The sequence below is a fragment of the Gekko japonicus genome, unplaced genomic scaffold (genome assembly GCF_001447785.1).
Source record: "Gekko japonicus isolate JY-2015 unplaced genomic scaffold, Gekko_japonicus_V1.1 scaffold913, whole genome shotgun sequence".
NCBI classification, from domain to species: Eukaryota; Metazoa; Chordata; class Lepidosauria; order Squamata; family Gekkonidae; genus Gekko; species Gekko japonicus.
This window is the reverse complement of record NW_015175383.1, coordinates 776,814-804,263: the sequence shown is the minus strand read 5'-3', so window position 1 is coordinate 804,263 and position 27,450 is coordinate 776,814. Positions and strand designations below refer to the sequence as shown.

Below are 27,450 nucleotides of genomic sequence, written 5' to 3'. Positions count from 1 at the left end.
GGTGGGGCTGCACCCGACAGACAACTGCCTGTTAGGTGTAGGAGGTGGGGGGGAGTGTGTTGGAAGCCATCCCACCTCTCCTACACCTGACAGGCAGCTGCCTGTCCAGTGTAGGAGGGGGAGGGGGGAGGAGTATTAGAAGTTGCTGGGCCATTGTAGGAGGGGGAGGGGGGAGGAGTATTAGAAGCCACTGTGGAGGTGGGGCTGCACTCGACAGACAACCGCCTGTTAGGTGTGTGGGGGGGAGTGTGTTGGAAGTCATCGGAGAGGCTGGGCCAGCAGCATTATTGAACCTCACAGGTGCTTGTTGGCCACTCCCGATTTCCTCAACTGTCATTAGCTGTCTGCAGTCTCCTGTAACTGTTGGGGTTTTTTTTACCTCAGAACTGTGAGCTCTGCAGCTGACCAATCAGAGAGTGGGGGGGTGCAGGGAGCGAGCTGCCTGGCAGCCTCCTAGAAATCAGTGGGGGGAGCACATTTCCCCCCCTTTGACCCACTTAGGGGTCGGATTTCTACAAATCCCTTCTTAGCGAGTACCCACGCCACGATGGGAGTGCTCTCCCCGAATTTGGTTTCTCTAGATCCAGCGGTTTGACCTGGGCATTGATTTTACGGTGAGGGGACTTTACACACACACACACACACACACACACACACACACACACACACACACAAAAAAAGCCCCATTGAGGAAAAACACACAAAGAAGTCTAGAAAGAGGCTCTGGGCGAGTACCCCGGCCTTGGACACTCAGTGTCAATGTGCTGTGGCAACCTCAGCAGGGTATAATGACACTGAGTCCACCATTTTCTCCAGGGGAACTGATCTCTGCCATCTGGAAAGCAGTTGTAATTCTGAGTGATCTCCAGCCCTCACCTGGAGATTGGACACGTTTTACCTCAGAAGAGCAAACTGTTTAGAATGTTAGAGGCAAAAGGCAATCAAGTTGCATATGCAAACGACCTCTGTGTTCCGAGGCAAAGGCCAATGAGGCTGCATATGCAAATAACCTCTGTGTTCTGACTGGCTATGGGGGGGAGAGGAACAGCAAATGTTGGAGGCGAGACTCAAGCAATGCAGCCAGTGGACAGGGAGAGATTCTGAGTGACACACCAGGGTGCCAACCAATTCCGGAGCGTGTGGAATGTTCTAGAGAAGTGCTACCACCATTTGGTTTTTATATATAAGGGAGATGTAAAGCTGTATAGTTTCAGGTATATGACTGGGTTGTCTTGTATGGGCTCTTTGCTGATCTCTTGCTTTGGATTTTGGCTTAGTTTGGCTCTTCATAAAAGGTTGCTGATCTGGAGCTGTAGCCTCTTTTATAGTGGATGTAAAGAATGGCTCAGGCTAGTCAGATCTCAGAAGCTAAGCAGGGTCAGCCCTGGTTAGTATTTGAGTGGGAGACCACCGAGGAAGTCCAGGGTCACTACGCAGAGGCAGGCAATGGCAAACCACCTCTGTTAAGTCTCTTTCCTTGAAAACCTTACGGGGTTGCTGTGAGTCGGCTGTGCTTTGACGGCACTTCCCCCCAACAAAAGGTGGACCTGTTCGGAAACAGACATGGCAGAATTCATTTTAAATAATTTCTTTGTGCTCAAAAGGAGCAATACACAGCCGCTAGAGACAGTTCAAGGCCTTTTGAGAATTTGGTATCCATTCAGCAGCCAAAGGATAAATGCTCATCTCAAGAGAGCGTCTGCTTCAGGAGCATCACTGCCTGGACTTCTGAGGTCCCTTCTGCTTTTACACTCACCCAATCTTGGGTGCAGAAAGCTTGCAGCTTCCTTATGCCCAGGTGCCTGTGCCATATGCATGATAACTCCTTCAGCAGAACAGCTGCCTGGACAAACTCCTTTGTCTTTATTTGTTTTGGCAAACTGCTTAGCATAACATCTGCTTGTGACACCTCTAATCACAAGGCTGTGTAGCCTCTTCCCAGAAGCCTTTAAAAAAATTTTTTTTTAGGGCTAGCAGCTGTTGTGGGGTTGATTTAAAAAGTTAGAATGATTTTCCACAAATTGTAGTTAAAAAAGTACTTAAGCTTGTCATTATTGCTTGTTTTCTACTTTTAACAATAAATGATTATAGATCTGACTCTATATGGAACCAGGACCTTGTGTTGTGTGTAGGGACTAAAATTAACCAGGAAAAGGGGCAACATCAGATGTAGAGAACTCACTTCTAGATCCAGTACTAAGGTCCTCACAGTCTTTGAGGTTTATATCAGTATGGATATTCTGGGATTTCTTGGGTTTGATTCTTGGGGCAGTTTTGTGCACCTGTTCCTTGGTTTGTTTAAATGGTGGATATCCTCAGAATGCCCTTGTGTAGCCACCTTGAGACTATAGAGATAGGCAGGATATAAATACTATAACTAAATATGAGGGTATAGAGAAGAGCAGGTTTGATTTGTCTAAGGAGATTACAGTAAAGTAAAACAGACATTCTTTGGTACTGTAAAGACTAACAAAGTTTATTCCAATATAGGCTTCCAAGAGTCAGACCTCACTTCATTAAATGCATGTGATATGGAAAAATCTCACAGAAGTCTTTCTAACTTAGTGCTTGACTGTAGAATATAGATTATTTTAGAGTTATGGGTGGTAGCTGAAAGCATACAGGTATGTCTGATCCCTGGGTTTTCAGTGTAAGAGAGCCAGTTTGGTGTAGTGGTTAAGTGCACGGATTCTAACCTGGGAGAGCCAGGTTTGATTCCCCACTCCTTCACTTGCAGCTGCTGGATGACCTTGGGCGAACCATAGTTCTGTCAGAGCTGCTCTTGAAAGAGCAGCTCTCTTGGAGCTCTCTTAGCCCCTCATACCTCACAGGCAATGCTCCCTCTAAGCTGTGGAGTCTTGTGAGCAAAAATTCTACTTTGTGAGCTACTGGCATTAAAGTTGTGAGCGAACAATTTGGCTACTGTATGAATTAGTTTGCTCTGGAGCCATCCTTCCTAAGACAAAAATGTGCGAGCTGGAGGCTAAAAAACTGTGAGCTAGCTCACATTAACTCAGCTTAGAGGGAACACTGCTCACAGGGTGTCTGCTGCCTCCTCCTCCTCCTCCACCACCACCACCAGTTTAACAGTGGTGTGCAGTAACTGCAGCTCTGAGCATTGCTGTGGATAAATCTAAAAATATTTAGGTAATGTTCGGCCATCCCATTTCTTGAGACTCATCTGTGATGATAACCAGGTGGAAGAAAACAGAAACAAAAACTAGGCCAGCCTTCCTTGTTGTTACAGGTGATATGGTGTCTGCTAACTCAGTTTCCTCCTCCTTAGGTACCAACCTGAGCAGCCCAATTTGGCATACCAGATGGCCAGCACAACGGATGAAGTAGACAACAATGAGTCTGTGAGCACTAGTGAATCCCAGGTTGGGTTTCTACCAGAGGAAGAAGAGAAGTGCTCCCTAAAAGCTGTTCTCTCCCCCCAAAACTCTGATCCGTCCAAACTCTCTGGGTTTATAGTGAATGTTTCCTCCTGTATCATAGGTAAGAGAGGTGGCCTTGCTTGTTGGTTCAGGGCTGATGGAAGTGGTGGGACTGTGTCCGTTGAGTAAATAAGGTTGTCATGACCCCAGGGGGTCTCCGCCTTCCGCTGCCACCACCCTGGACTTATGGTCCCTTTTGAGACGCCCCAGGGCACCCTCTCAAGCACATACAAAATGCCCCTTTGACAGCCGAGAACACACAGGCTTGATTGACCCAGGCAGAGAGAATTAATTAAACAGAAAGGGTTTATTAAAGACAACACTGTGGCATTGTGGGGAGGGGAAGGGAAAGGAGTTTGTAAGCCGCTCTGAGACTCCTTTGGGTAGTGAAGGGCCATGGGGTATAAACCCAATCTCTTCTTCTTATGTGAGAAAGTCTTCCAGAACCCAGTACTTTTATCCATTTGTGATAAGTTTCTACAGCTGAGGATAATGGCCGGGGCATACCTGGCCAGCACATGACTGAGCTAACACTTGCACAAAGGTTTGTCATAATTCTTAGCTCAAGATCTTGGTGGAATTGACTTGTAACATCTGCTTGCTTGCTTGCTGCATTTTTGCCTGCTTTATGCAAGCTGTTAAAGGCACAGGGATACCAGTAAACCCAACAAAGAAGGGTAAGCTTTAAGAAAACATCTGGTTGGCCTTAAGCAGTACAGCAAATGGGCATTGGAAGCGATGGAATGCTTCAACCTACACCTGTTTGTGTGGCTGCTCCTGGTGGTTTTACAATTCAAAATTGACTTGGCTTTAAAACTGCAGCATCCCCTCCCTCCCACTGTTTTAGGATAACAAACGTCTCGGTGTATCTTGTTCTCAGGTTTCCTTATCATCACCTTCTGCTGCTTAGCTGTCCTTGGCAAAGAGGCTCTGATGAACGGGACCACGTGGGCTATCAGCCTGCTTGTTATAGATTTCCTCCTCTGCTTTGTTGTCACCGTGGTTATTTGGAGGCAACCTGAAAGCAAAACCAAACTCTCTTTCAAGGTAAGCCGCCTGCAAGAAAGTGGCTTGCGAAAAGCAATCCCAGGGTCTGCTGGCTTCTCACATTCAGGGAGAGATTAATGGAAGGCTGCTTTTGCTAGAAGAAAACAGACTGGTGGTGGGTGGTGGTGGTGGTGGTGGGAAACGACTACAGGGCAAACTTTCCCACGCAGATCAGCTAGAATGCACCTCAGATTTGGCCTTCAGCCCTCCTGGTGCTCCTTTTTCTGTCTGCCTGTCTTAACAGAGGTCAGGCTGAGGGTAGGCTGGGCTGCACTTCTTCCTTCTCACTGAATGGCAAAAAATGCACACCCACACGTGTGGGTGCTTCAAATCTAGAAGTAGTCAAGAGCTCTGTGCATTAAAAAAAAAAAGTAAGCCCTGACCCAGAAAAGGCAATATATCGGGTGGATCCAGACGAAATTGGCAATTTCCACTAATTGCCCCCTTTCCTGCTGCAGACCTCCCTGGGTGGTCATTCCTCAGGGTTTCCTGTCCCCCAAGAGATCAGTGGCCTACAGTGGAAGAGGACAAAGAAGAAAAAAGGGGGGAAAAACTGAACCTAAATCTAGAATTCAGAACCTAAAAAGGTTAGTCAGGAATAGAAAAGGGCCAACTCTAAAAATCTAATCATAAAATATGCAAAAATATATGTGTGTGTTTATTCAACGTAAATTAAAATAACAAACAAGGGCCCATTTATACCTCATATAAAACTATAAAAACATACAAGGGCTAATAAGATAGACCTAATCAGATAGACCTGACGCGTTTCGGCTTTTACAGGCCTTCTTCAGAGGTCTAATACATACAGAACATATAGGCTGATGTGTAAAAATACATACAATTCTACATATACAAAATATGGAATAAAGGCCAGAGACCAATTGTTCCAAAGTTTAACCACTGGGCAAGGAAAAGAAATACAGAAATACAAATGAATCCTCCAGTGAAATCACATGTCCAGTGGTACTTCTCTCTGGTCAACTGTATATTCATCTAAGGTTGTACAGCCAAATGTTCCAAATGTTCCTTAGGTTAAAAGCAGTGTTGATCAAAAATGTATTCACTATGGATCAATCTAGTTTAATTAAAGGTCTCAGTTTCACAAATTCAGAACCTAAAAAGGTTAGTCAGGAATAGAAAAGGGCCAACTCTAAAAATCAAAAGACCTTTAAACTTTCTATCTTATTAGCCCTTGTATGTTTTTATAGTTTTATATGAGGTATAAATGGGCCCTTGTTTGTTATTTTAATTTATGTTGAATAAACACACATATATATTTTTGTATATTTTATGATTAGATTTTTAGAGTTGGCCCTTTTCTATTCCTGACTACAGTGGAAGAGGACAGTCAGGAAAGTTCCATTCTGCCACTGGAAAACCTGGGATGGGAGAGACATTTCTCATACAGATTCCTAGAAGCTAGCTGTTGTATCCTGAGGTTTTTCTTTAGGATCTGGGTGTGAAGGGTGATTGGAACCCAACATGACTTTCAGGTGTGCAATTCTGGGCTGTTTGCTAGGCTGATAATGACCTGTTAAGAAAAAAATGTGGTAGGCTAGGTTCTGTATTCTCACTTGGACTTTGTCCCAGTAAAAGGGGCTTGTGGTAGCAGGGTGGTCATCAGGGTGGCAGACCAGGGGTCCAGGCATGCCTCATGGTAGGAAGGCAACCAAAAAAATCCAATTTTTGCTAGCTTGATGTTCATTGGAGCCTCCAAAGGGATATTTGGACCTTGAAATAGGAATAGGGCAAGACTATCCCTCAGCAGCAGCTCTTTGGTTGATTTAAGGCTCACGGATTCTTTTGTATTTCTAATTCTTAATTTTCTTGTTTATTTGAGATCTTTGTGAAACATTTAGATAAAACATTGATAAAATTAATGAGCTGACATGTTTTGCTGTTGGTTTTAACAAGAAAGCTGATGACCAAATATATCCACAGTAAGACAGATGTTTCCTGTGGATTTGACAGTAGCACATCCCAGGGGAAATTCTTGACACAGGTGACTTTTCACTCACTGAGAGTGGTTTCCACATTCAGTTTGAAACTGTAGTTATATTGGAGTAAACATGTAAATTTCCCCCGTTTCCTTCCAGTGATCAGGTGATGTTAGAAATTTACTTTAGTAGCAAGTGATCTGCAATCAAGCCATCCCTTGATTTGTTTATCTGACCTTATGAGAAAGTGGCTGTGCGAACAGCTTCATACCTCCCTCTAGATGTGTCCCAGAAGTACAGCTGTGTTTGTTTTGTTTTCCAGGTTCCCTTTCTGCCTGTCCTTCCAATCCTGAGCATCTTTGTGAATATTTATCTCATGATGCAGCTGGACAGTGGCACTTGGATACGGTTTGCTATCTGGATGTCAATAGGTGTGTTCAATAGTGGGTGTTTGAATTTCTGTTCTAAATGTGAGCAGGGGACCCGCAGGGATTTGTGGGGGGCTGTCTCATTTCCCCCTCCACCACTATTTCCTCTTTCTCTACTCTTGTTTTTTCTAGGTTGGGTCTCTAATTCTTCAGGCCATGCTGTAAATTAGTTTGCAAGATCCTGTTATAGAAAGCACACAGTGAGGAACAACCCTTTGTCATTTTTAAGTAGGCATAGTGTATAGTTAAAAACCAACATTTTATATGGCCAGGGTCAGAGAGCTCCTGTTCTTTATTATGCTCTGAAAAGAGCGTATATATGACAGGGATATATCACCTTATAATGACTTTAACACTTGAACCATACAAATAAGAGGTCCTGCCTTAAGTTGTAGTATGGATTACTTCCTTAATCTTGTAGGTAGGTCAAGAGCTCTTGTTCACTAATTTTACCTTAATGTACCTAGACCTCAAGCTTAAGCTTTGTGGCAATAAGTTTCCCTAAGGAAAACAGGAATATGTTTGTTGTACTGGCTGTGAGAATGAGCCAAAAAATTATTAGCTCAGTGGTACTAACTTCGTGACTTGTGGAGAGCAATGTTTCTAGTTACCATCAACTAAAAGAGCTGCATAAGTACTGCATGCTTTGTGTGCCACCTCACCAAACACATACGGTGATATAAGATATAAATATGAAATATGTAAATACAAGCTTTTTAATTACCAGAGTTTTTCTGAACATGTAGTGTCTCATCCTCCAGCAGAGGATGTTTCAAGGTGGGAACTACCTGCCACCCACAAGCCCTACTGGCCACTGGTCTTGTCCACTTTCTTGAGACATGGGGTGGGTGCCACATGGGGTAATGGTGCTCAGAAGAGCCACAGGTGGCTCCTGAGCCACTGAACAACAAGAAGAGAAAATATTGGATTTATACCCCGCCCTTCACTACCCAAAGGGAGTCTCAGATCGGCTTCCAATCTCCTTTCCCTCCCCACAACAGACACCCTGTGAGGTAGGTGGGGCTGAGAAAGCTCTTTCAAGAACAGCTCTGACAGAACTATGGCTTGCCCAAGGTCATCCAGCAGCTGCAAGTGGAGGACTAGGGAATCAAACCCGGTTCTCCTAGATTAGAGTCCGCGCACTTAACCACCACACCAAACTGTATTAGCTAAGGCGTTTTCTTGAGGTAATAGATATAGCCTGTGTGCCATCAAAGGCCTGCCCGCCCTCTCTAATGCTTTGTTCTTTCCTTCAGGTTTTGTTATTTATTTAGGCTATGGCATATGGCACAGCGTGGAGGCCTCGTACTCAGCACCAACGGATGCAGAAAGAAGTACAGACAACAACACGGACACGTGCAAGTGATTGACAGCATGATACCTAAAAACAGACACTGAGCATCATCAGTGGCGGGGAGGGAGACCTTCTCTCTTGGATCTGGAAGTATTTTATTCTGTGGAACGTCAGGTGGGCCTCTGTGTCCCACCAACGCCTCTTGCAGCTAGTTTTTACCTTGGTGGTGCAGCTATAAGGGATCACAAGGAAAAATCCAAACGTCTGGCATACTCCCAAGCAACACTGTGGCCCAGTGTTGGCAGACTTCTTTCGTCCCTTCTTTCCCTCCCCCCTCCCTCTTTTGGTTTTAACTGTATGGCAAGAAAACCGCTCTTCTGTATGCCAGTTCACGTCCAGTGCTGCTGTGAGACCAAGCTGGCGAATGAATGCTTTAGGGTACCATACCTGGATTTAAATGGAGCAGACTATGCATTATCTGCAAAGATAACACAAGTTGGACCACCACAAAGAAGGGGGCCATGCCTAAACAAAGACATAAATAATAACCTCCTGTATGGTATGAAAGTACCCCTAGGATTAACCTGGTTAAGGCAAACACTGAGTGGTGTAATTTAATCACTGTACTTGACTTTTTTGTGCGTGCAGGTAAATGATTCCTGTGCTTTGGAATGCCATGTTGCAGCCATCTTAGGGATAGTTGCTTGCAGGTTGAATTCTTATTCTTGTGATACAAACAGTTGTTTGGCAAATAGCAGAGCCTGCTGCTTGTGAGAAAAGCGTCTAGCTTATGATATAGTGCTATGTAGAATTCGTGGTTCCCTGTTCATCTCCTACCTGTCAGTTGCTTGAATCTGCAAAACTCAAGCGTTATCTCTGTATGACTGCCGTGAGGTGGGGTGTTAGTCTCATCCTGTGTAAAACACTGGTCTGTGGTTAATGCTTCCCAGTTCTTGGGAGTTTCTTCCCCATAACCCTGTAAGTGAGGCAATTGAAGCTGAGAGGAAAAGGACTGTATTCAGTCATCCGGTGAGTTCATGACTGAGGTAGGATTTGAACCTGATTTCTGCCACAGGCAGCTGCCAAGACTGTCAAAACGGAGTTACTTGTTTGCTTAATCTAAGTTTGTTGGGAGGGTGTGTGCTGGATTTGGCTTTTTCTGGCATGGAGTAGGAACCGGCATTCGTTTATTGCCCATCTAGAAAACGTAAGAAAAGTACATGGTCACTTAAGCAGAAATATTGTGGCTGCCGCCCCCATTTTGCCATGTGGGGTAGAGATGTAGTACAAACAGCAAGGAGCGTTTTTGTCTGCAGCTAGACGCCTGAGTCTGAGGCACAAATGCATGTGAGTTTACTGCACGTTGTTAGACGGAGGTGTGTGTGGGTGTGGCAGCTGCACTCACAGGGCAGTTTTCAGATTGTCAGTGAAATGGTATTCTCTCTTTTGGTAAACCTCTTTCATCAGGGTGGCTTGAGAGTCCGTCTCAGCTGTGCTGTACTCCAGGTAGGATTTCATGCTCTTGGTGGATTAATTCTCCTGGAACATACATGTACTTGAATAGGAGTGAGGTGTCCTCAGAGGCAGCAGGAGCCACCTGTGAGTCGGGGTGGGGGGTCGGGAGAATCACCGAAGTTTGTTAAACGTTATCTATGCACAGACAGAGGGTTGCCTCTTTGTAAAAATGTGGATTTCCAAAGGAAAAGAAATTCAAATTCATGCAGATTCTTTATGTAAAACTCTTCTGCCAAGTGGTGTATGTGTACGCATGGTTTTTCTTTTGGAGACCCTGACATTTCTTTTTTCTTTTTTTTTTAAATTTGTTTTGTATTTATGTTTAGCTGCTTTATATATTATAGGAGGCATATTGTTTGGAAAATAGTGGCACTTAGAAAAAAGGGAAATCTTGTTTTGGAGAAGGGGTTCATTTCTTCCTGAGTTTGAGGAAGTTCAGAGGAAAACTTTTCCTTGTGGCATCCAAAGTCTCTTGATTGTTCTGTCATTTGGCACTTTAAAATGCTAAATTAACGCACCTCTTCGCTTCCTGGCAGCGACTTTGCTATAGCTCGTAAATTAGGTCAGCATGAGAATGGTCTAAAAGCACAGAGAAGAATTGAATGATCAGTAAAGCAAAAGTTTGAACCATGCCTGGCTCTTCATTAGGGGAACACGGGGACAAATGAAGGTCCACGTGTAGGCCATGTGTGGATAAGGTTTCACTAGTGAAGGGCTGGGTTGTGGCTCGAAGCACTTTGAATTTTATTTATAGATAAATTGATTCTTCCCTGCATTGGAAGATTTTTTTACTGCACTCCGTTCCAGAGCTTTTGTCTAGTTTGATCAGGGCATACAAATCTATGTTACCGAGTGTGAGCCCGACATGATGTAGATGATCCAGTCACTGATCCCCAGAAGTGCAACCCTAGCCTCCAAAAGCAGTCAGTAGCAATGTTCCCTCTAAGCTGTGGAGCCTTGTGAGCAACAATTCTACTTTGTGAGCTACTGGCATTAAAGTTGTGAGCCAGCCATTTGGCTGCATAAATTAGGTTGCTCTGGAGCCCTCCTTCCGGAGCTAAGACAAAAACGTGTGAGCCGGAGGCTAAAAAACGGAGCGCTAGCTCACACTGACTCAGCTTAGAGGGAACACTGGTAGGGCGACAATGTGGATTAGGTTTTCAAAACTTTGTGAGCTATTCTAACACCTGCCACCCCCTCAATTTCCCCAATCAAAACTGCCCCCATTTCCAGGCTGTGTTATTTTGGGGGACGACGACAAATACCAGTATCAAGCCTACCATTTCCCCCCTCTTCCTCATTATGGCTAAAAGCAGCCCTGGAGGGGGGGGGGGCTGTTTGGATCAGGGAAGCATGGTGAGAGCCAGAGTGGTGTAGTGGTTAAGAGCCGTGGACTCAGATCTGGAGAACTGGGTTTGATTCCCCACTCCTCCACATGAAGCCTGCTGGGTCAGTCACAGTTCTCTCAGAACTCTCTTAGCCCCACCTACCTCACATGGTGCCCGTTGTGGGGAGAGGAAAGGAAGGTGATTTTAAGCCACTCTGAGACTCCTTTGAGTAGTGAAGAGTGGGGTATAAACCCAACTCTTCTTCCTTTCTCAGCACCACAGCTCTGACCTATATCTTCTACCCCAGCCTGTGCCCATGGCTGGTTTTTGAGGCTAAATTACCCCCCAAGAAGGTCCAGTCATGGGTCCCCAGTGTCACATTTGAGGCTATAAAGTGAGATAAAGTTTGAGCCCAAACCTCCCCAATCAATTGGGCCCTACTTGCTCTGAGCATCATTTTCATGCATAACACAATTCCCACTCCCCAGTCACTTCTGCATAGAAGCCTGTAGAGTTCCACATTCCCCCGTGGAATCAGACCTGCTTCCTGGAATGCCCTCCAGTTGGAGCTGCTGATTGTTGCCCTGCTGGGCCAGGTGTTGAGAGCAAGGCCATCAAGCCAGTGCCCAATTTGTTGCTGCTTTTTGAATGTCAGCTGGAGTCAAGTAGCGTTTTCACACTGCCTGAATAATGCACTTTCAATGCACTTTGCCACTGAATTTTACTGTGTGAAATGGCAAAATCCACTTGCAGATGATTACTTAAAGTGGATTGAAAGTGCGTTATTCAGCTTGGTTGAAGGTTCCAGGTGCCGCCTGTCAAGGTCTGCCAAGTTCAGCTTATGTTATGAAGCAAATTAATGGGAAAACCCCAAACCAAACAACCCCATTTGCTGTAGGTGTTAAGGGTAACAGAAATGAGCATTAACAATGTCGTCCATTCAGTTACTTTCCCAAGATGTTACATTTAGTTGCCAAGTGTAGCCTTTCATCACCTATAGAACTGGACCTTTCCCTGATCTGTCTGACGTGAGACTGAGAAGGATCCCTTAGGTGAGGGGGGAACGTTCTGGTTCTCCCTTTCAGACACTCATACCCCTCCATTCTAGCAAGTTTTTAGAAGTTCATTTTTCATGATTTTTCATGATTTAGGGTCCTTGTTACTGTGCTGACATTGGCATAACTATGTGGTGCATTAGAACTGTTTAAATATTTATTTTTCCAACTAGGATTGGGGGGGGAAATAGAGTGAATATCTTATAAATAAATAGAGAGTGGTGTAAATAGACGCATGCACATTCACCAAGAGGTCGGGCTTTCTGTTGAAATCCACACACACATTCCTTTGTGGAAGCGAATTTGCAGTTAGGTGTTCTGTCATATGTGAAGCAGGCCTCCGAAAGTCCTTTCACAGCAGAAACCATGTAAATGGCCAAGCCAGGTTTCCCAGGATTGTGGCGTTTTCAGCTTTGTTTTGAATTTGCTTCTGTGTCCAGGCAGGGGCAGGGCTTGCGAGGAAACAATGCTAAAGTCAGGCCCTCCTGTACTGCAGAAATGTTAAAGCAGAGTCCCTCACCTCCACAGGTGGCCCTCAGAACAAAGGTCATCCGTTCTGGAAATGGCCACTGGGAAGGACAACTTCACTCAGTGCTGTTAATGGGATCTTCTCACGTGCCGGTAGGTAGGCTGCTGCATCTCTGCAGGGATTGCAACATCTGTGTGCTGTAGTTATGTGGACTATAGCGTATGGCAATCCCTTGTATTGGTGGAATACAGGAAGTAGGGTACAAACTGTGTCCCTTGGTCTTCAGGGAAATCCTGCACCACTGTGCAGTGAAGGTCAGCTGCTGAAGCCTGAACATAAAAACATTCAAAACTTGTGTGTTTTGGTGCACAACTGACTGATGCTGCTGTAAGTTTGCTATTCTTTATTACAGTGTGTTTTTGTAAATAGCTGGGTAACTATTATTATCTATTATTATTATTATTATTATTATTATGTTTTAATAAGAATATGTTTTTTGTATAGCTGTTGGGGCATTTTACTGTATATAAAGCCAAATTCTAAAGTATTGCCTTTCTTGTGATGCTTCCCCCCTTTCCCCTGGCACCCAGGGCTCTTTAAAGTAGCCTGCTGAAATCTGTAGAAGCCAGAACTGTCTTCAGGAAATGTCTCCTTTTCACTGTATTTTTTTCCCCTTCTTGAGCAAACACTTGCTGAAGTGTACAAGCTCAGTATGGAAGTTCTTGTGTATTTTTCGTGTATGCATACACACAAATCCCAGTTGAACCAAGACTAGGTATATGATGCAAAATGTGCAGTTCAGTTCCATGCGTGTGTACTTGGAAGTAGCCCAGCTGAGCTCAGTGCAGCTTCTTCCCAAGTGAATCTGCAGAGGGTTTGAAACGGTAGGTTGGGATCAGTCCTGTCCTTTGCCCTGGCCACAGGAGTTTGGTTGCAGGCATGATTAATTTCACCCACAAAAACAGAGAGAACTTTGAAGAGGCCTGTTGGCTTTTGCATTGGCGTTGCAATTCAAGCCATAGATGGACCTTTCGCATGGTGATTACTCATTGTGGACAGATTTCCTTGAGCAGCCCAGCTTGTGTTGAATGGACACTCCTGATGGTCAGGGCCAATAGGCAATAAAGGGTATGTGAAACGTATGCAGTGCCAATCCACCCTGTCTCTGTTGTACATAAGGCTAACAGCTGTGTGGGCAGAAAGTAAATAGGCACGGGGGTTGATTTTTCCATTTCTGGTGGCTTTGTGCTGTTTCATACCGTCTCTCTCCTTGCTTAACTGTTCTTGGAGATGAGTGCTTCCTTGGACTATCGATTGTGCAGCCTCCATTCTGAATGAATTTTGCATACACTGAAATGGATCTGTACTGTGCAGCAGCAGTGCTTGGTTAATTGTGCCTGACGTCTGGACTGGGGTATGGAGTCTGGTGTTGAGTTAGACCAAGGCTATAATTACACGGCAGTGGTTGAAGCTTACAGATTTTTAAATGTCAGATTTCTTTTAAGGCCCTTGAAATAAAATACCATAAACATAGAGGGGAAAGGAAGTCTTGGGAAGTCTTAACAATGAGTGCCAATATGCGCTTTAATCCAGAGGCTGTTGTGTGCAACAGTGTGTTTTATGCTGCAAGTAATGCATGTGGTGAGAACCTTGTGCAGTAGATAGGGATGCACTGAAGTCAGAGGACTTGGGAGGGTGTAACTCTGCCTAACTCTTGCACTGTTAGCGGCTCAGAAACAGATGTGAAAGAACATCATCCAGTTTGCTTTGCTGGAGATTACAACAGCTCTGTCGCATGCAGACATGTGCTCACCTTGGATCCAAACCAAAAGATCTGGACTTCAAAGTTTCCTTGTTGCTACCAAATGCCTATTACACTTCTTATATTAAGAGAAGCTTTATTTTCCTTCATGAAAAGGTGGATAAACTTTTAGTTTGCTGCATATAATTTTACAGAAAAAATTTGTTTCAATTTCAAATCCTCTTCCTTTTAGCCAAATGGACATTTACTGCAAAATGCTGGGGGGGGGGGGTAATTTATCCAGGATACTGTAATTTATCCAGGATACTGGCTGCATCTGCATTTAAGGACCTGTGTTTGCTGCTTTAACCTGGGGCCATTAATTGGCCAGGATGGGTTTGGAAGCCAAAGCTTACAGGAGGGTGTTTGTAAATGTGCAATAGGTTATTTGGGGGGAGCTTTATGATTGACTCTACAAGGAGCAGAAAGGCCAATCCAGAAACAAGTTAAAGCCATTGCATTGATTCATGCTAATTTTATTAAGGAGTAGATTCCATTGCATCTTGTTTGTGGCTCATGGGAGGTGTTACTGTAATGGACACTTGAGTTGGAGTGGATGTATCATGTAAGCCTCACTCTAAATGTGTGAATGAGTGTAATTACATTTAACTTGGGCTATCACAGCATTTGTGCCCATTGTTGTCTTGAGAGGAACTGTATTGTTCCTTCTCCTTTTCCTTTCCTTAGCAAATGTCTAATCAGTGCTACTGCTGGTCTTACAGCAAGGCTGTGGGCACCTAGCCCTGGGAGATGGGACCACTAAGCATTGCTCTACCGTTTTCGAGCACAGAGTTCCTCGTGCAGCTCAGGAAGCCTGCTTCTGCCCTCGTATGCCTCCAGTCTCGATCGGAGCGTTTGCACATTTTACAGCATACAACTCCAAAGTCATTAACTGCTGATTGTGTTTGGTCATTTTTCCATACAACTTTATGATTTTACTCTATGAACTGTTGACAGGGTAGTGGAAGGAAGTATTTCCTATTATGGCTGAACGAAGAGTTCCTGAATTAGTGCTACGGGCCTTACCTAGGTAAGACTCCAGAGACCAGTTGTAAAGGTGTTTACCATTTGGTGTCAACAGTGGGAGGATCCATAGATGTATGGACTTTGACTGTTGTAGACTGAAACGTGAATGGCACATGAGGCTGGAATGTTTTCCCAAGGGAATCTAATCTATTGTTGTTATTTATTTCTCATTGTAATTAAAGCAATGAAATGGAGGGAAATTGCACTGCATTACTAAGCAGATTTTTAAGTTCATTGAAGTCTATAGACTTGGAAAGGATGTAGCTCTGCCTAGGATTGCACTGTTGCTCAACAAGCAGATGATCAGTCACATACATTTTCCCACTACCCAAACCTCAATACTGGTGCCTTTTGAGATGTCAGTGGATATGTGAGAACTTACAATATAATTTAAAATGGTTTCTTACTATTAAATGGAAACATCACCTCTAATTTTATTTTTCCCATTCCTTATTGCCTTTGACTGTCAAAATACATCAGCTGAAATTGACTCCTAACTGATTGATCAACCAGAACTTTTTTGGGTGGAGGCAGGCAGTGGCAGACTTGCCTCTGAAGGGTCTCTTGCCTTGAAAACCCTGCAGGGTCGCCACAAGTTAGCTGTGACTTGACGGCACTCTCCGCCACCAATTATAATGAAACTTTATTAGTAAGTATCAGGCAAGAAATAGTTATGACTTTCATTAGGTGCTTATTATATTTGAACTATGGGTATCCAATTGGACAAATCAAGAATAATTGAGGACTGAAATCTGGCAGCCAAATCATAAAGTTCTCTGCTGGCATTTACATACCCTACAGGTCTGGTACAAGGCTGCTGATCTATTGCATTGGTGTGGCAGCCACTGTTATCCCCTTGTATTTATTTGTGAATACATCAAGTCTGAAGATTGTGCCACATCTGGTATAGGCACATAACCATTGTTTTCCTGCAAATGGGAAAAAAGAAGTCTACTTAAGCCTAGTTCCACTTGTGGAAGGAGTTGAACAACTTCTTGTGCCACATCTGCTCCTGCACACAGTGACACACACAAGTTCCTGTGCATCAGTCCCCTCCCTCTCCCGTGATGTACCTTGGGGAGCTAATCTTAGAATGAAGAAGCTGCTAGGTTCATTCCCTGAAACTCCGGGACTGGTTGCTCAAGACCTTGCAGAAACACAGGTGTGGATACAAGAAGCTTGACTGAGCACAAGAGGCTACTGCTGTCTTTTCCCCCTGTGTTTCTGCTTGTGCAGGAGCCCTAGCACAAGGAGAAATTTTGTGATGGATCTAACCCCATAGTCTTGGCAGTCTAACAAAAGCATCTTAAAAGAGTTTGCAGGTAGGTGTTGTCATAGAAGCAACATATGTACGCCCAGTTATAGGCACTTTTGCACGCTCGTTTGTAGAATGTTGTTCTTGGAAGCGTGGGCCAAAAGTATTGGGAACGTTTCCCTCTTACAAAAATCCCAGTGTGTCTTTCCTCAGGTTCCTGGCTCTTGGTATGAGTCCCGAGAAGCATGACTATGCCAAGATGGCTAAACAAACTCCTAGGCAGCAGAGGATCTTCTAACCCAAATAGCATAAAACAAGCAATCATGTCTGTTTCCCAGACCTGGGGAGTGTTGTAAAACGTGTGCCTGTGGGTACAAGATGAACTGTGGGTATTTACGTTGTGCCTTTCAATGTCCATCTGGTCTCAGGAGCACAAAGAGTGGATGATGGTGCCATTTTGTTTTGTACATGATGAGTTCATTGGACTGTGTAGGTCGTCTTCAGGAACACATCACTTATGAAGCAAGAAGCCATGTAAGAATCTGTGCATATTTTTATTGGGTAAAATGTATATATCTTTTTGTTGGCTGTTCTATTTTTCTAATGATTTCCTTAAGAGTTTCTTACTGTTGTGATACAATTATTCAGTTCCCAGAGATGACTTCGCCAATCCTGTTGCTATTTTGTTTCTCTCCCATTTCAGTGGAGGGTTGTTTTGTTAGTTTTATGGCCCCTCTCCCCATATTCAATCTATCTTGTTTTTAAATGTGAAACTTAGACCCCTAGAAGCAAATGATGCTTGTAAATATGTCTCTCTCTCAAACAGTGTGGTTTTTGACTTTGGAAATCAACTTATAATACCTGATACATCTGTAAAAATGTCTCCATGAAATTTAAATAAATTATGTCAGTTTCAGTCTGATGTGTGTTTGTATGCTTCCTGGTTCCTGCTGTCCAACAAGGAGAAATCCTACTAGGGGTGGTGGGGAAAGGAAAGATCTAAACATGTATCCACCCTTTTTAGTGTTTACCCATACTTATGGTAATTTCTGGGGTTTCCGGGACATTAGTAAGTAATGGGACTTGCTGCATGCTACATTTGAAAGAAAGGTTTTATCACACGAATAGGAAAAAGTAAAATTTTATCTCACTGTGTAAAATGTAAGAACTGGGAGAATTTGGTGGTTGGAACTAAATAGACAATTTCAAATGGCTTGTGGTCTATTGATTCATGCTTACAAATTGGGTTGCTTTTACTGGCGAGGGACTAGGGATTAACTAGAAAAAGAAGCTGGTAGAAAGGTCGCAGGGGTATTCTTAACATGCAAGTAAATTGTATTATTATTGGTGTGCAAAACATGCTCATCCAGTGGGGGGGGGGGACCACTTGTACAAACACAAGTTTTTAATGGGGAAAATTGAGTAGACAAAGGTAGGTGCAATTCTGCAGTCCAACCGAGAAGCCAAATTAGATGCAATTGTGCTGCAAGGTTAGTTTGTTGGTGTAATTGCAGTCTATGTTGTGTGCACACTGATCAACTGGGGCTGTTACCTTCAATTGTAAGAGAGAGATACCAGCCAAAATTCATGTTTATGTGATCACATTCTAGGTGGCCCTTCACTTTCATTACTGTTCAGATTATGTTTCTTTTAATAAATGTCTTCTGCCCAAATCCGAATGCATACAGAAATATGAATACCACAAGACTATTGCTGGAGCAAGTATTTATTATAATGAATATATTACACACACCTGTACACTGTAACTGAATTATTACAAACTTTTTTTCTTTTAATTCAAAGAGCCACCTAGGAAGTCAGGCCACAAACTACTGCACGGGGAAAAAAACCAAAACTTTACATAAGCATCCATGTGTCCATGGGACACAAATGCAATCAGTGCAGAGACATTAAAATACCTGATTTGGGGGGTTCATTGTTAATCCAAAAGTAGTCTTTCCCATTCACTACCTGCTGATTTATTGATGAGAAACATGATTGATGCAACGATCTCTTCAGAAAGAAGGTTGTAACAATACCTAGCAGAAGGGAATCCTATTCTCTTTCTGGGCTTGCCCTCCCTTTGTCTTTTAGTGAGTGGTTTTTTTAAGGGCCTTTGAGTTTCCTAAGGCATCAGGGCCCTGCTCATTGATTCCACAGGAAGACACTTGGCTGGGGGAGAAGAATGTGAGAATCGGGAAGGTCAATGCATTGGAAGTGGCCTTTGATGCAATGTACGGCAGAAACACCATCTACAAATGATTTCTGCCACAATGCTCTCATGTGGTGTGTCCTCCCCCTATCCTACTTCCCAAAAGCAAGAAGCAGGGCTTTGGGCGAGACATGGAAGCACGGGGAGACCGGTGAGTGCCACCTGCATCTGCCTACATTTATACCTAAAGCTATCCCTTGGTTGTGTATCTTCAAGGATTTCCCTAGATTAGAAACTCTTGGATAGAGAGCGAAATGGTGCCATTTTTATTTGGAGCACCATACTTTTCTGGTCTGCTTGGAAGCATGTATCTTATACCTGACTCATTCAAGCGATATGTGGTTGCAATTGCAAAGTGCTTGCTTACTGAAATGCAGGGCAGCCTTGGACAGGCCCCAGAAGCAAGGGGAGAGGAAAAGAATAAATGACTCTGAAATAGAAATTCATACACCCCCTACCCTGCTGTGGCTGAGATGCATGTGCTCTGCGTGACACTGGAGCCTCACTCTGTTCACTGTGGCTGAGATGTGGCAGTTCCTGCTATCCACAACAGTGCAGAAGTGCAAGTCACTCTGGCGTCTTCTCCCCTTGCTTATGCGAACCATCTCCAGCTGCTGCCTAATGCGTGCACTTATGCAGTGATGGAAGAAACAAATGGGTGGCCTAAAAGAAAGCTATTATCTCTCTTCTATGGAGTTGTGCCCTGTAGCAGACATACATGGGTACCAGTCTGGAATCGTGTTACAAACATGGCCTTGAAAGTGTAAAGAAACTGCTGCTCATGGGAGTGTAGCAGTTGTTACTTGGTTTTCCTTGAGCTCTCCTAGAACTGACCAAATCCTTCCTGCTTCTGGGCAGAAGAGGGCACGACCGCAGATCTCACATAACTGATAACATGTTGGATCATGCAGTGTTCTCGGAGAAAGTCCTCTGCCCCTTCTCTCTTGTTTAGCACTGCACTGTATAAGATGCAAGCAGATTGTCACACAGGCACCACAGGAATGACATCATTTCCTCCAGCTGGCCTTTGGCCCTTTGAACTGGAAGTCTTAGGAAGGCACCTATTGAAACTGAGAGCATGTTCTCCTAGAACAGGAATTGTGCCTGACACGGGGAGGAGTTTAATCTTTTTGTTTTTTAAACCATTATTAAACCAAATTGCAAGAAATCTTTGAATGCCCCATACATGCTACAGTCTGCTTCTCCTATTGGTTGCATGACTATTATATAGCATCCTTTTTCTGAAGGAGGTTTTCTACAGGGGCACACTGAAGTTCAGCTGCTTGATTTCCTTACTGCAATTCAACAAAAAAGTTGAAGGGGAACAAGTCCTAGGAGTGTGGTGGCAGTTGGCTCATTATAGGCATGTGCCAGAGTTGCTTGGCCAACACACATTAGAGCTGTAGTAAGCAAGAAGAAGAGATTGGATTTATACCCCGCCCTTCACTTGGAGCCTCAGAGTGGTTTACAAACTCCTTTCCCTCCCCCTCCCCACAACAGACACCCTGTGAGGTGGGTGGGGCTGAGAGAACTCTGACACAAACTGCTCTTTTTCAAGGACAGCTGTGCCAGAACTATAGCTTGCCCAAGGCCATCCAGCAGCTGTAAGTGAAAGAGTGGGGGATCAAACCCGGTTCTCCCAGGTTAGAGTCCGCACACTTAACCACTACACCAAACTGGCTCCAAACAGTTCAGAAACAACTGAAAAGGGTACAAGTTTGGACTTTGCCCTCTCACCCTGCCCCGCTTCCTACCTTCTTGCTTTGCAACTCTTGGTTGGCTGTGTCCCCTCCTTACCTTGGAAGAACACTTCATTGTTGTCAGTTGTGGCTAAGGTAGAGTTGGTCATATCAGCTGGGAGCCAGAGTGCAACTTTAGGTGCATCCCACGGGCTCTGACCCCCTCAACTGAACAGCTGACCTGTTCACCCCCACAGCAGAAACAGCTCTTAGAAGCCCCCTTTTTGTTTCAAAGAGGGTTTTGGGGGGGCTACCCTTGGGGCCTACAGATCTCCTTGCACCGTTTTTTGCTAAGCAGAGTCAGACTAGGCACTAAAGCTGGTTCCTGCAACAGCTATTCCCCCCCCCCCCCGTTCATGACCTGTGGTCTCAGAGTGGCCAGCTTCCACAGAACTCTGTTCCAAACAATAGAGTGGTACGGGAAAGTGGCCCTGGGTTCCCAATGTGAAAACAGAGAAGATGTAACTTCTCTGCCAAGTGACTGATTTCTTCTAATCTCCATTACTTATATTGTGAAGTTTAAAAAAACAAACCCAGGTCAGGCTGCAAAATGTACTGGAGAAGGCCCAAGAACCTTGACGCAACATGGCTTTTCCCTCTGGTGTTGGACCTTGAAAAGACGCAGGACTCAGTTGCCTTACTCTTTCAAGCCACCTGAAGGATCAGATGTGAAACTGAAGCAGCCTTAGGAAGCTAGAAGTCCGCTTCCTACCCATGAGGAAGCAGGGATGTACAAACAGAAGTACATCAGTGGAGAGGGGGTGAGAGCCGCTAGAGAGTTGGTGGGCCGTTCCCTGCCATCAGAAGCCAACATTCCAATTCACGTCTGGAAGATTTTGCTGAATATGGAGGTGGAGAGGTGAACAGAGCAGGAAAGCAGTCTAAGCGGGAACGTGATGAGCAAGAGGACCTGTCCATGAGTGGAGACTAGAGACATCGCTCACAACGTAAACAAAATAAATTCAGTAACAGCTTGGTAACATCTCTCCTGTGAGTGAATCGTGCAGGAGATGAACGAAACAAGGAAACAGGTTCCGTGGACTGCCAGTGCCTTTTGTACAAAACATGCAGTATGCAAATGTGGCTAAAAGGGGCCCTGTGGGCAATCGACACAACTATCCTACTCTTTGCTTGTACTTACTCAGTATGCAAAAATCTAGTCCTGTAGTTTGTATTGGCTATCAACATGGCATAAGCTAATCTAAAAAAAACCAACGTGATGTACTTGGTATCACAGTTTCATGCAAGGCAGCTACAAAAATAAATTTCTCTAAAAAAAAAAAATCAGCCTTATTTTTCACATCATGGAACTGGGCCATGGAACTATGGCAACTGAATGACGCTGATCGTCCCTTTAACTGCAGCTCGGCCACTGGGGCCAACATCGTGCGCAAGTCTCAGAGAAGGCCACGCCAGGCAGGCTGGCTACGCTGGGCCACGGAGGTGGCGCTCCAGCAAGTGTCTGCTGAGGCTGTTCCTCTCAGTGTGTGTTTTTGGCACTCGAAACTGGATTCCAAAAATGGGTGTGTAAGACTGTGTACTACACAAAGGGTTGAGCCCCGGTGATCCAGCTGCGGCTCAAAAGTATCACATAGATATCTATAAAAACATTTTTTTTGTCATTTTGGCTCAGAGGATTCATGCTCTACAAGCATCCAACACTATGTTCAACTCTTTTACGATCTAAAGTCTAACAAATCTGACATAAATGCTGGCACCCACCTTCTATCACATCAAAGACAACGAGGGGTATTCATTAGCTGTAGTCTCATTGTCTAGCTCACATTTAAGAACCTTCTCGAGGCCTAACACTATATTAACCACTATGCTACTCTCCGGGGGAACCGGTGAACTGTCTATCAGCCCAAAGTTCTATGTGGTATCTGCTGCTACATAATCTTTTGCACCAGATAGCAGTGCAGTGGCAGCTGTAAAGTTGCTTTTTCGTTTCCAAGGCAGTGACTGAATGTATAATAGAGTGCCCCCACCCCCAAAGAAGAAGTTCTCTGTTGGTGCATCCTCATCTGCAAGCTAAATCCCCAGGATCTTTTACAAGGGTGGATAGGATGCAGTCTGGCATACAACATGGGCATCACATTCCTCCCACACCCAAGCAACACTGCAAGGGACTGGGGACATACCTCTTGGATTGCACATGGCCTCACTGGTGGTACTAACAATATCACTTGGGCGACTGGGACAATTAGGCTGGTATTGCAGATAAGGATGAGCCAATTTCATCACTGAGAGAGCCGTGCTTTGTTACACGGAAGGAGGGCAAAATGGGGCTGTAGAACATCCAGCACTTCCATTTTGAAGTAAACTGAGCATGCTCACAAAACTGACCTCTTTCAGCCTATGCTCCACAGTCACAGGGAAAACAAAGTTTCGGTGGGTGGAGTGATTTTATAAATTTTTACAATGATTTTATACAACTATTGCCTTGCTATCTATTTAGAAAGTTTTAAAATAGCCACAATTAGGCTAGCAAGTGGAGTCGTTTTGATAAATAAAACGTGGGTCTGGAGAAAACCTCCTCGCCTATTCTGTACTTACAACCATTCTAATCCTAACCTGGATGATGAGTAACCATGGCATTGTTTAGAAAAGTGGTGGTTTTTGAAGGCAAAAACTATTTCAGAATTTCAAAGTCGCTGGTGTTTTGCTTTAGAAAACGTACCACTTGGTGGCCATTTTGAAGGTGCTTCTTCTTCTGTGTAACTCTTCGAATTTGGATAGAAATATTCCTGGGAAGCTTTGACCAAAAACCCAAAAAATGCATTTTCATTTCAGTATAAGTCTTAGGCACGAGTTAGAAAAATTGCTGATGGTCATGAAAATAGATCAGCGCTTTTGTAGAATCCATTCATATAAAAAATGCAATTCAGAACAGTTTCAACTACATGTACAGAAGTGTGTATGCGTGCGTCCCATGTGTTTCATGTTCCACTCATGGAGGCAAGTACCGTCCATGGTGCACACATGAACACAGCTATTCAAAACTTGAACTTGCAATTAACCTGAAATATGGCAGCAAAAAGTTCATTTGCTCTGAATGGCAAGTAGTAAGGGACCTTTTCCTTGCATCTGACTCTAACCCTGGCAGAGGAATCCACACATGAGTCTACACCAGTTATGCTTCAGGCACTGGAGAACCACAAGAGTCTACTGCCTAGAAGTATACAGCTGCACAGCTACAGAGTATGCTGGTATAACAGACCCCGGAGATCTACTTATAACTACAATTAATACATCCTTGGATGATAACATTCAGTAGACTGGGATATTGTCAGGGACAAGTCAACTTGAAGAGCTGCGTAAGCCTGTCATCTCAGCACTTGGGCGGTCCGGATGAGGAGCGGTAAATCCGGGTCGGGGACGTAGGAGACAGTTTCACGGGGCTCTGGGGCTCTGTCGTCTGCAGCTTCCACAGCAGTTCTTCATTAGTTCGGCTGAGCCTCTTTTTCTCCTCTGTTTCTTTCTCAACATATTCTTGGAGATTGGCATTTTCTTCTGATAACTGTCTGCAAAAGGGAAACAAGGCAGTGTCAGTTCTAAGGTCTTCTTGACTTTTACAATTTGCATAATATCATTGCAGTTATTTTGCAAATGAGTTGAGCTGGATCCAACCAACTTTTTTGCTCAGTCTTGACCAGTTCTCCTTATTGCAGCCCCCACACCATAAGGCTTTTTTGTTCAAGCAGTTCATATGATCCCCAGCATTGCCTTCTTTGTGATCAAGCGAGCCCCCCCCCCAATTCTCCCTTTTCCACCAGCAGAAAAACTGGTTGGATAACAGAATCACAGAGTTAGAAGGGGCCATACAGGTCATCTAATCCAACCCCCTGCTCAGTGCAGCATCAGCCTAGAGCATCCCTGACAAATGTTTGTCCAGAGCTTCCTAACGTGCTCTGGGTCAATCAATCACATTTTGTTTTGCCCGGGCAGGACATGTGGCTCCTGTGGCCTGGCAGTTTTCTGAAGCTCAGCAGGTCTGGATCTGGTCAGTGCCTGGAAAGAAGTTCTCTTGGGAATCCTGCATGAGCTGCCTTCAGTATCACAGAGGAAGGAATGCAAAATATAAATGTGCAATTATAACAATAATGGTGAGGCTCTGCTCCAAAGCATCATTTTTCTGAGAGCTGTGATCATCTTCTGCCAGGAGTGGAGACTTCTCAGTTGTGGCTCCAGAGCTGAGGAGCACACTCCTGTGACAGGCCCACCCATGTCCTCCCCTGGTCTCACTTCATGATACACCCGAAAACATCTTCATCCTGGCAGGCATTTGGGGTTTACTTTGATGTGTATCTTTTACTGTTGTCTGCTTTTCTATTGGCTAGCCTGATCTTGTCAGACCTCGGAAGCTAAGCAGGGTTGGCTCTGGTTAGTATTTGGATGAGGGACCACCAAGGAAGTCCAGGGCGATGGCAAACCGCCCCTGTTCATCTCTTGCCTTGAAAACCCTACAGGGTCGCTGTACGTCAGCTGTGATTTGACCGCACTTTCCTCCACCACCGCCGCCATAGGTTTTATGGATTAGATTTTGAAATATATTTATCCCATGTTAATTGCCCAGAGAAACTTTAATCTGTAAAGGGAGTTTAGAAAGGGGATTCTTAAGTAAAGCAGTGATTCGCTTGGATGAATGAGTCAAGCCAAACATACCACTGCCAATGGTCAGAGCCAGCGTGGTGTCATGGTTACAAGGTCGGAACAGAATCTGGGAGGCCCAGGGCTGAATCCTCTCTCTGCCAAAGAAGCATGCCAAGGACCTTCAGCAATTACACTCTCTCCACATAGCCTACCTCTTAGGATTGTTGTTGTAAGGATAAAATGGAGGAGAAGGGGAGGATGTAAGCTGCTTTCGGTCCCCCACTGGGGAGAAAGGTGGGGCATGAATGAAATTAAATAGATACGTTTCTCCCTTCCCTTTTCAAGGGATTCCCTTTGCATATTCAGCTGCCTGGGGTCAACTGTAATCATGTAGAGAAGGCAATGGAGGCATGTGTGAACCAGCCAACATAAGCAGAAGCACTTCTTAACCCTTTAGGCCAGAAAGGTCAATGCCATTCATTCCATGGGAAGGGGGTCTATGAGCTCAAACTCAGCTTTATCCAACAGAATCTGCATGTAGGATGATGCCAAAATATTCCAGAAGTCAGACAAAGAGCCTCTGCTCTGCAAAGACAATAATCAGTCTTCATGTTGCTGGAGGATGAAAACTGGGAATGACAGTGCCAGTTTATTTATTTATTTATTTATTTCACTTTTACCCCACCCTCCCTGCCAGGAATACTGGGAATTTTAAGATGAATTTCCATTGGGGCTGTGTCACTGCTGACCCACATGTCTTAATAATTCCACCACCTTCTCATAGAAAATTTGCTGTGGCAAACAAACAATAAAGACATCCTGCAGTTGTTACTTTGCCACACTCCCACATACGCAGTCAGGATTTTTGGGGCTTTTTGCTGTGTCATCTGATGCCGGTGCCAGCAGACAAAATGCTCAGATTACAGTGGCAATACCTTTTAAGCAAGGAAAGGAATGAGAGAGGGAGAACTGCCTATGTATTGGAAAGAAGCCAGTGTGCATGCCTTTTAGTCAAGGGCGAGAACGAAAAAAATGATGGTGCAATGGGCAAAAAGCCAAGCTCCACCAATATGGAGGTGGTTGGATGTCTTTTAAAAAATTAGGGTTGCCAGCTCTTGTTTTGGGAAATTCCTGGAGATTTAGGGGGTGGAATCTAGGGAGGGCAGGGTTTGGGATGGACTTCAGCTAGATAGATATAGAGGTGGCTGAAGTAAAACTTTCTAATATATATATAGAATTGAGGTTTTTGAACATACAAGTGAGTGTTGTAGCTTAATTTCTGAGTTTCAAGTTCTTTTCAGTGAGAGGTTTTTGCTTATTATATATTTCAGCTGTCACACAGAATCTTAAATACAGTTTTCTGAAGAATAGCGATTTCTTATAGTTTCTAGGTTTCTCCCTCCAGAGATCTGGGGTTTCCCTTTAGATATTATTGCTTTCCAGTAACTCTTGAAGTGTCTAAGCTCTTCCCCTTTATCACCAACCAGAGTTCTCTTCCCAACCCCTTTCTACTGGCTAGAAATTATTCTTCTTGTCCCTAAGAAGAAATAACTCCTTTTCCTATTTGGTTTGTATGGGAGTTCTCTCTGACTACCCAGACCTCCTGCCAAATTCATCTTCCAGTACTATAGGTCTGAAATAAGCAGTGCAGTAGCTTTCTTGACTGAGAATCTGATTTCTCACTCAGAGTAGTTTTAATACATCTTATACAATAGAATCCCTCTTCTTCTCTCTATAGAAGTACCTTTTCTGACAATTCCCTAAGATAAATAGCTGGCTCCCAAAGTCTCTTCCCTCAGAAGCCAAACCCTCTGGCTACTGATCCAGATATTAGATTACAGACCAAGATCAAAAGTGACTCAAAAGGTGAATGAAGCTTTTCCCTCCCGATCAGCTGTATTATTCCCTCTCTAAGCTGATGCTGACTAATCAGAGAGTGAGCAGAGCAACCAATCACATAATCTCTTCTCTCTAGGGAAGATTAACTCATAACCTCCCTGACTCTTTGTCCCAAGCAGCATTTTAAAACCTGCTTTTCTGTGCGATCCGTCACACTAGCTTTCTATGTTTATACTTTTAAAACTCAGGAGAAAAGACTCAAACAGACCTTGTCACCACAGTGTTCTGATCGATCCTGACGCTCAGGTCCTCGTTCTGCTGTTGAAGGACCTGGATTTTTTCTTCCAGTATTAAGTTCTTCTCAGCCTGTAGGAAGAAAAGTCTGGTTACACCTAGAGCAACAGCAACAACAACATACAGGAAAGAAGAGGATCTTCCATAACAAAGGTCCCTCCCGTTCATTCCAACAGAA

General features: G+C 44.2%; 2 protein-coding genes across 2 annotated transcripts in view; one reads left to right on the top strand and one right to left on the bottom strand.

Moving 5' to 3' along the window:
• The window catches only part of SLC7A1 (solute carrier family 7 (cationic amino acid transporter, y+ system), member 1), a 55,803-nt gene extending 47,092 nt beyond the window's left edge, over positions 1-8,711 (top strand). Inside the window, exons 9-12 of the mRNA XM_015425587.1 lie at positions 3,287-3,498; positions 4,318-4,484; positions 6,747-6,855; positions 8,109-8,711. Coding sequence (XP_015281073.1) covers positions 3,287-3,498; positions 4,318-4,484; positions 6,747-6,855; positions 8,109-8,218 — 598 coding nt within the window. The 3' untranslated portion in view covers positions 8,219-8,711. The remainder of the gene's footprint in view (positions 1-3,286; positions 3,499-4,317; positions 4,485-6,746; positions 6,856-8,108) is intronic.
• A 15,166-nt stretch (positions 8,712-23,877) lies between these two features.
• MTUS2 (microtubule associated tumor suppressor candidate 2) overlaps positions 23,878-27,450 on the bottom strand; it is a 60,222-nt gene continuing 56,649 nt past the window's right edge. Inside the window, exons 8-9 of the mRNA XM_015425585.1 lie at positions 27,247-27,344; positions 23,878-24,070 (exon numbers count right to left, since the gene is read on the bottom strand). Coding sequence (XP_015281071.1) covers positions 23,878-24,070; positions 27,247-27,344 — 291 coding nt within the window. The remainder of the gene's footprint in view (positions 24,071-27,246; positions 27,345-27,450) is intronic.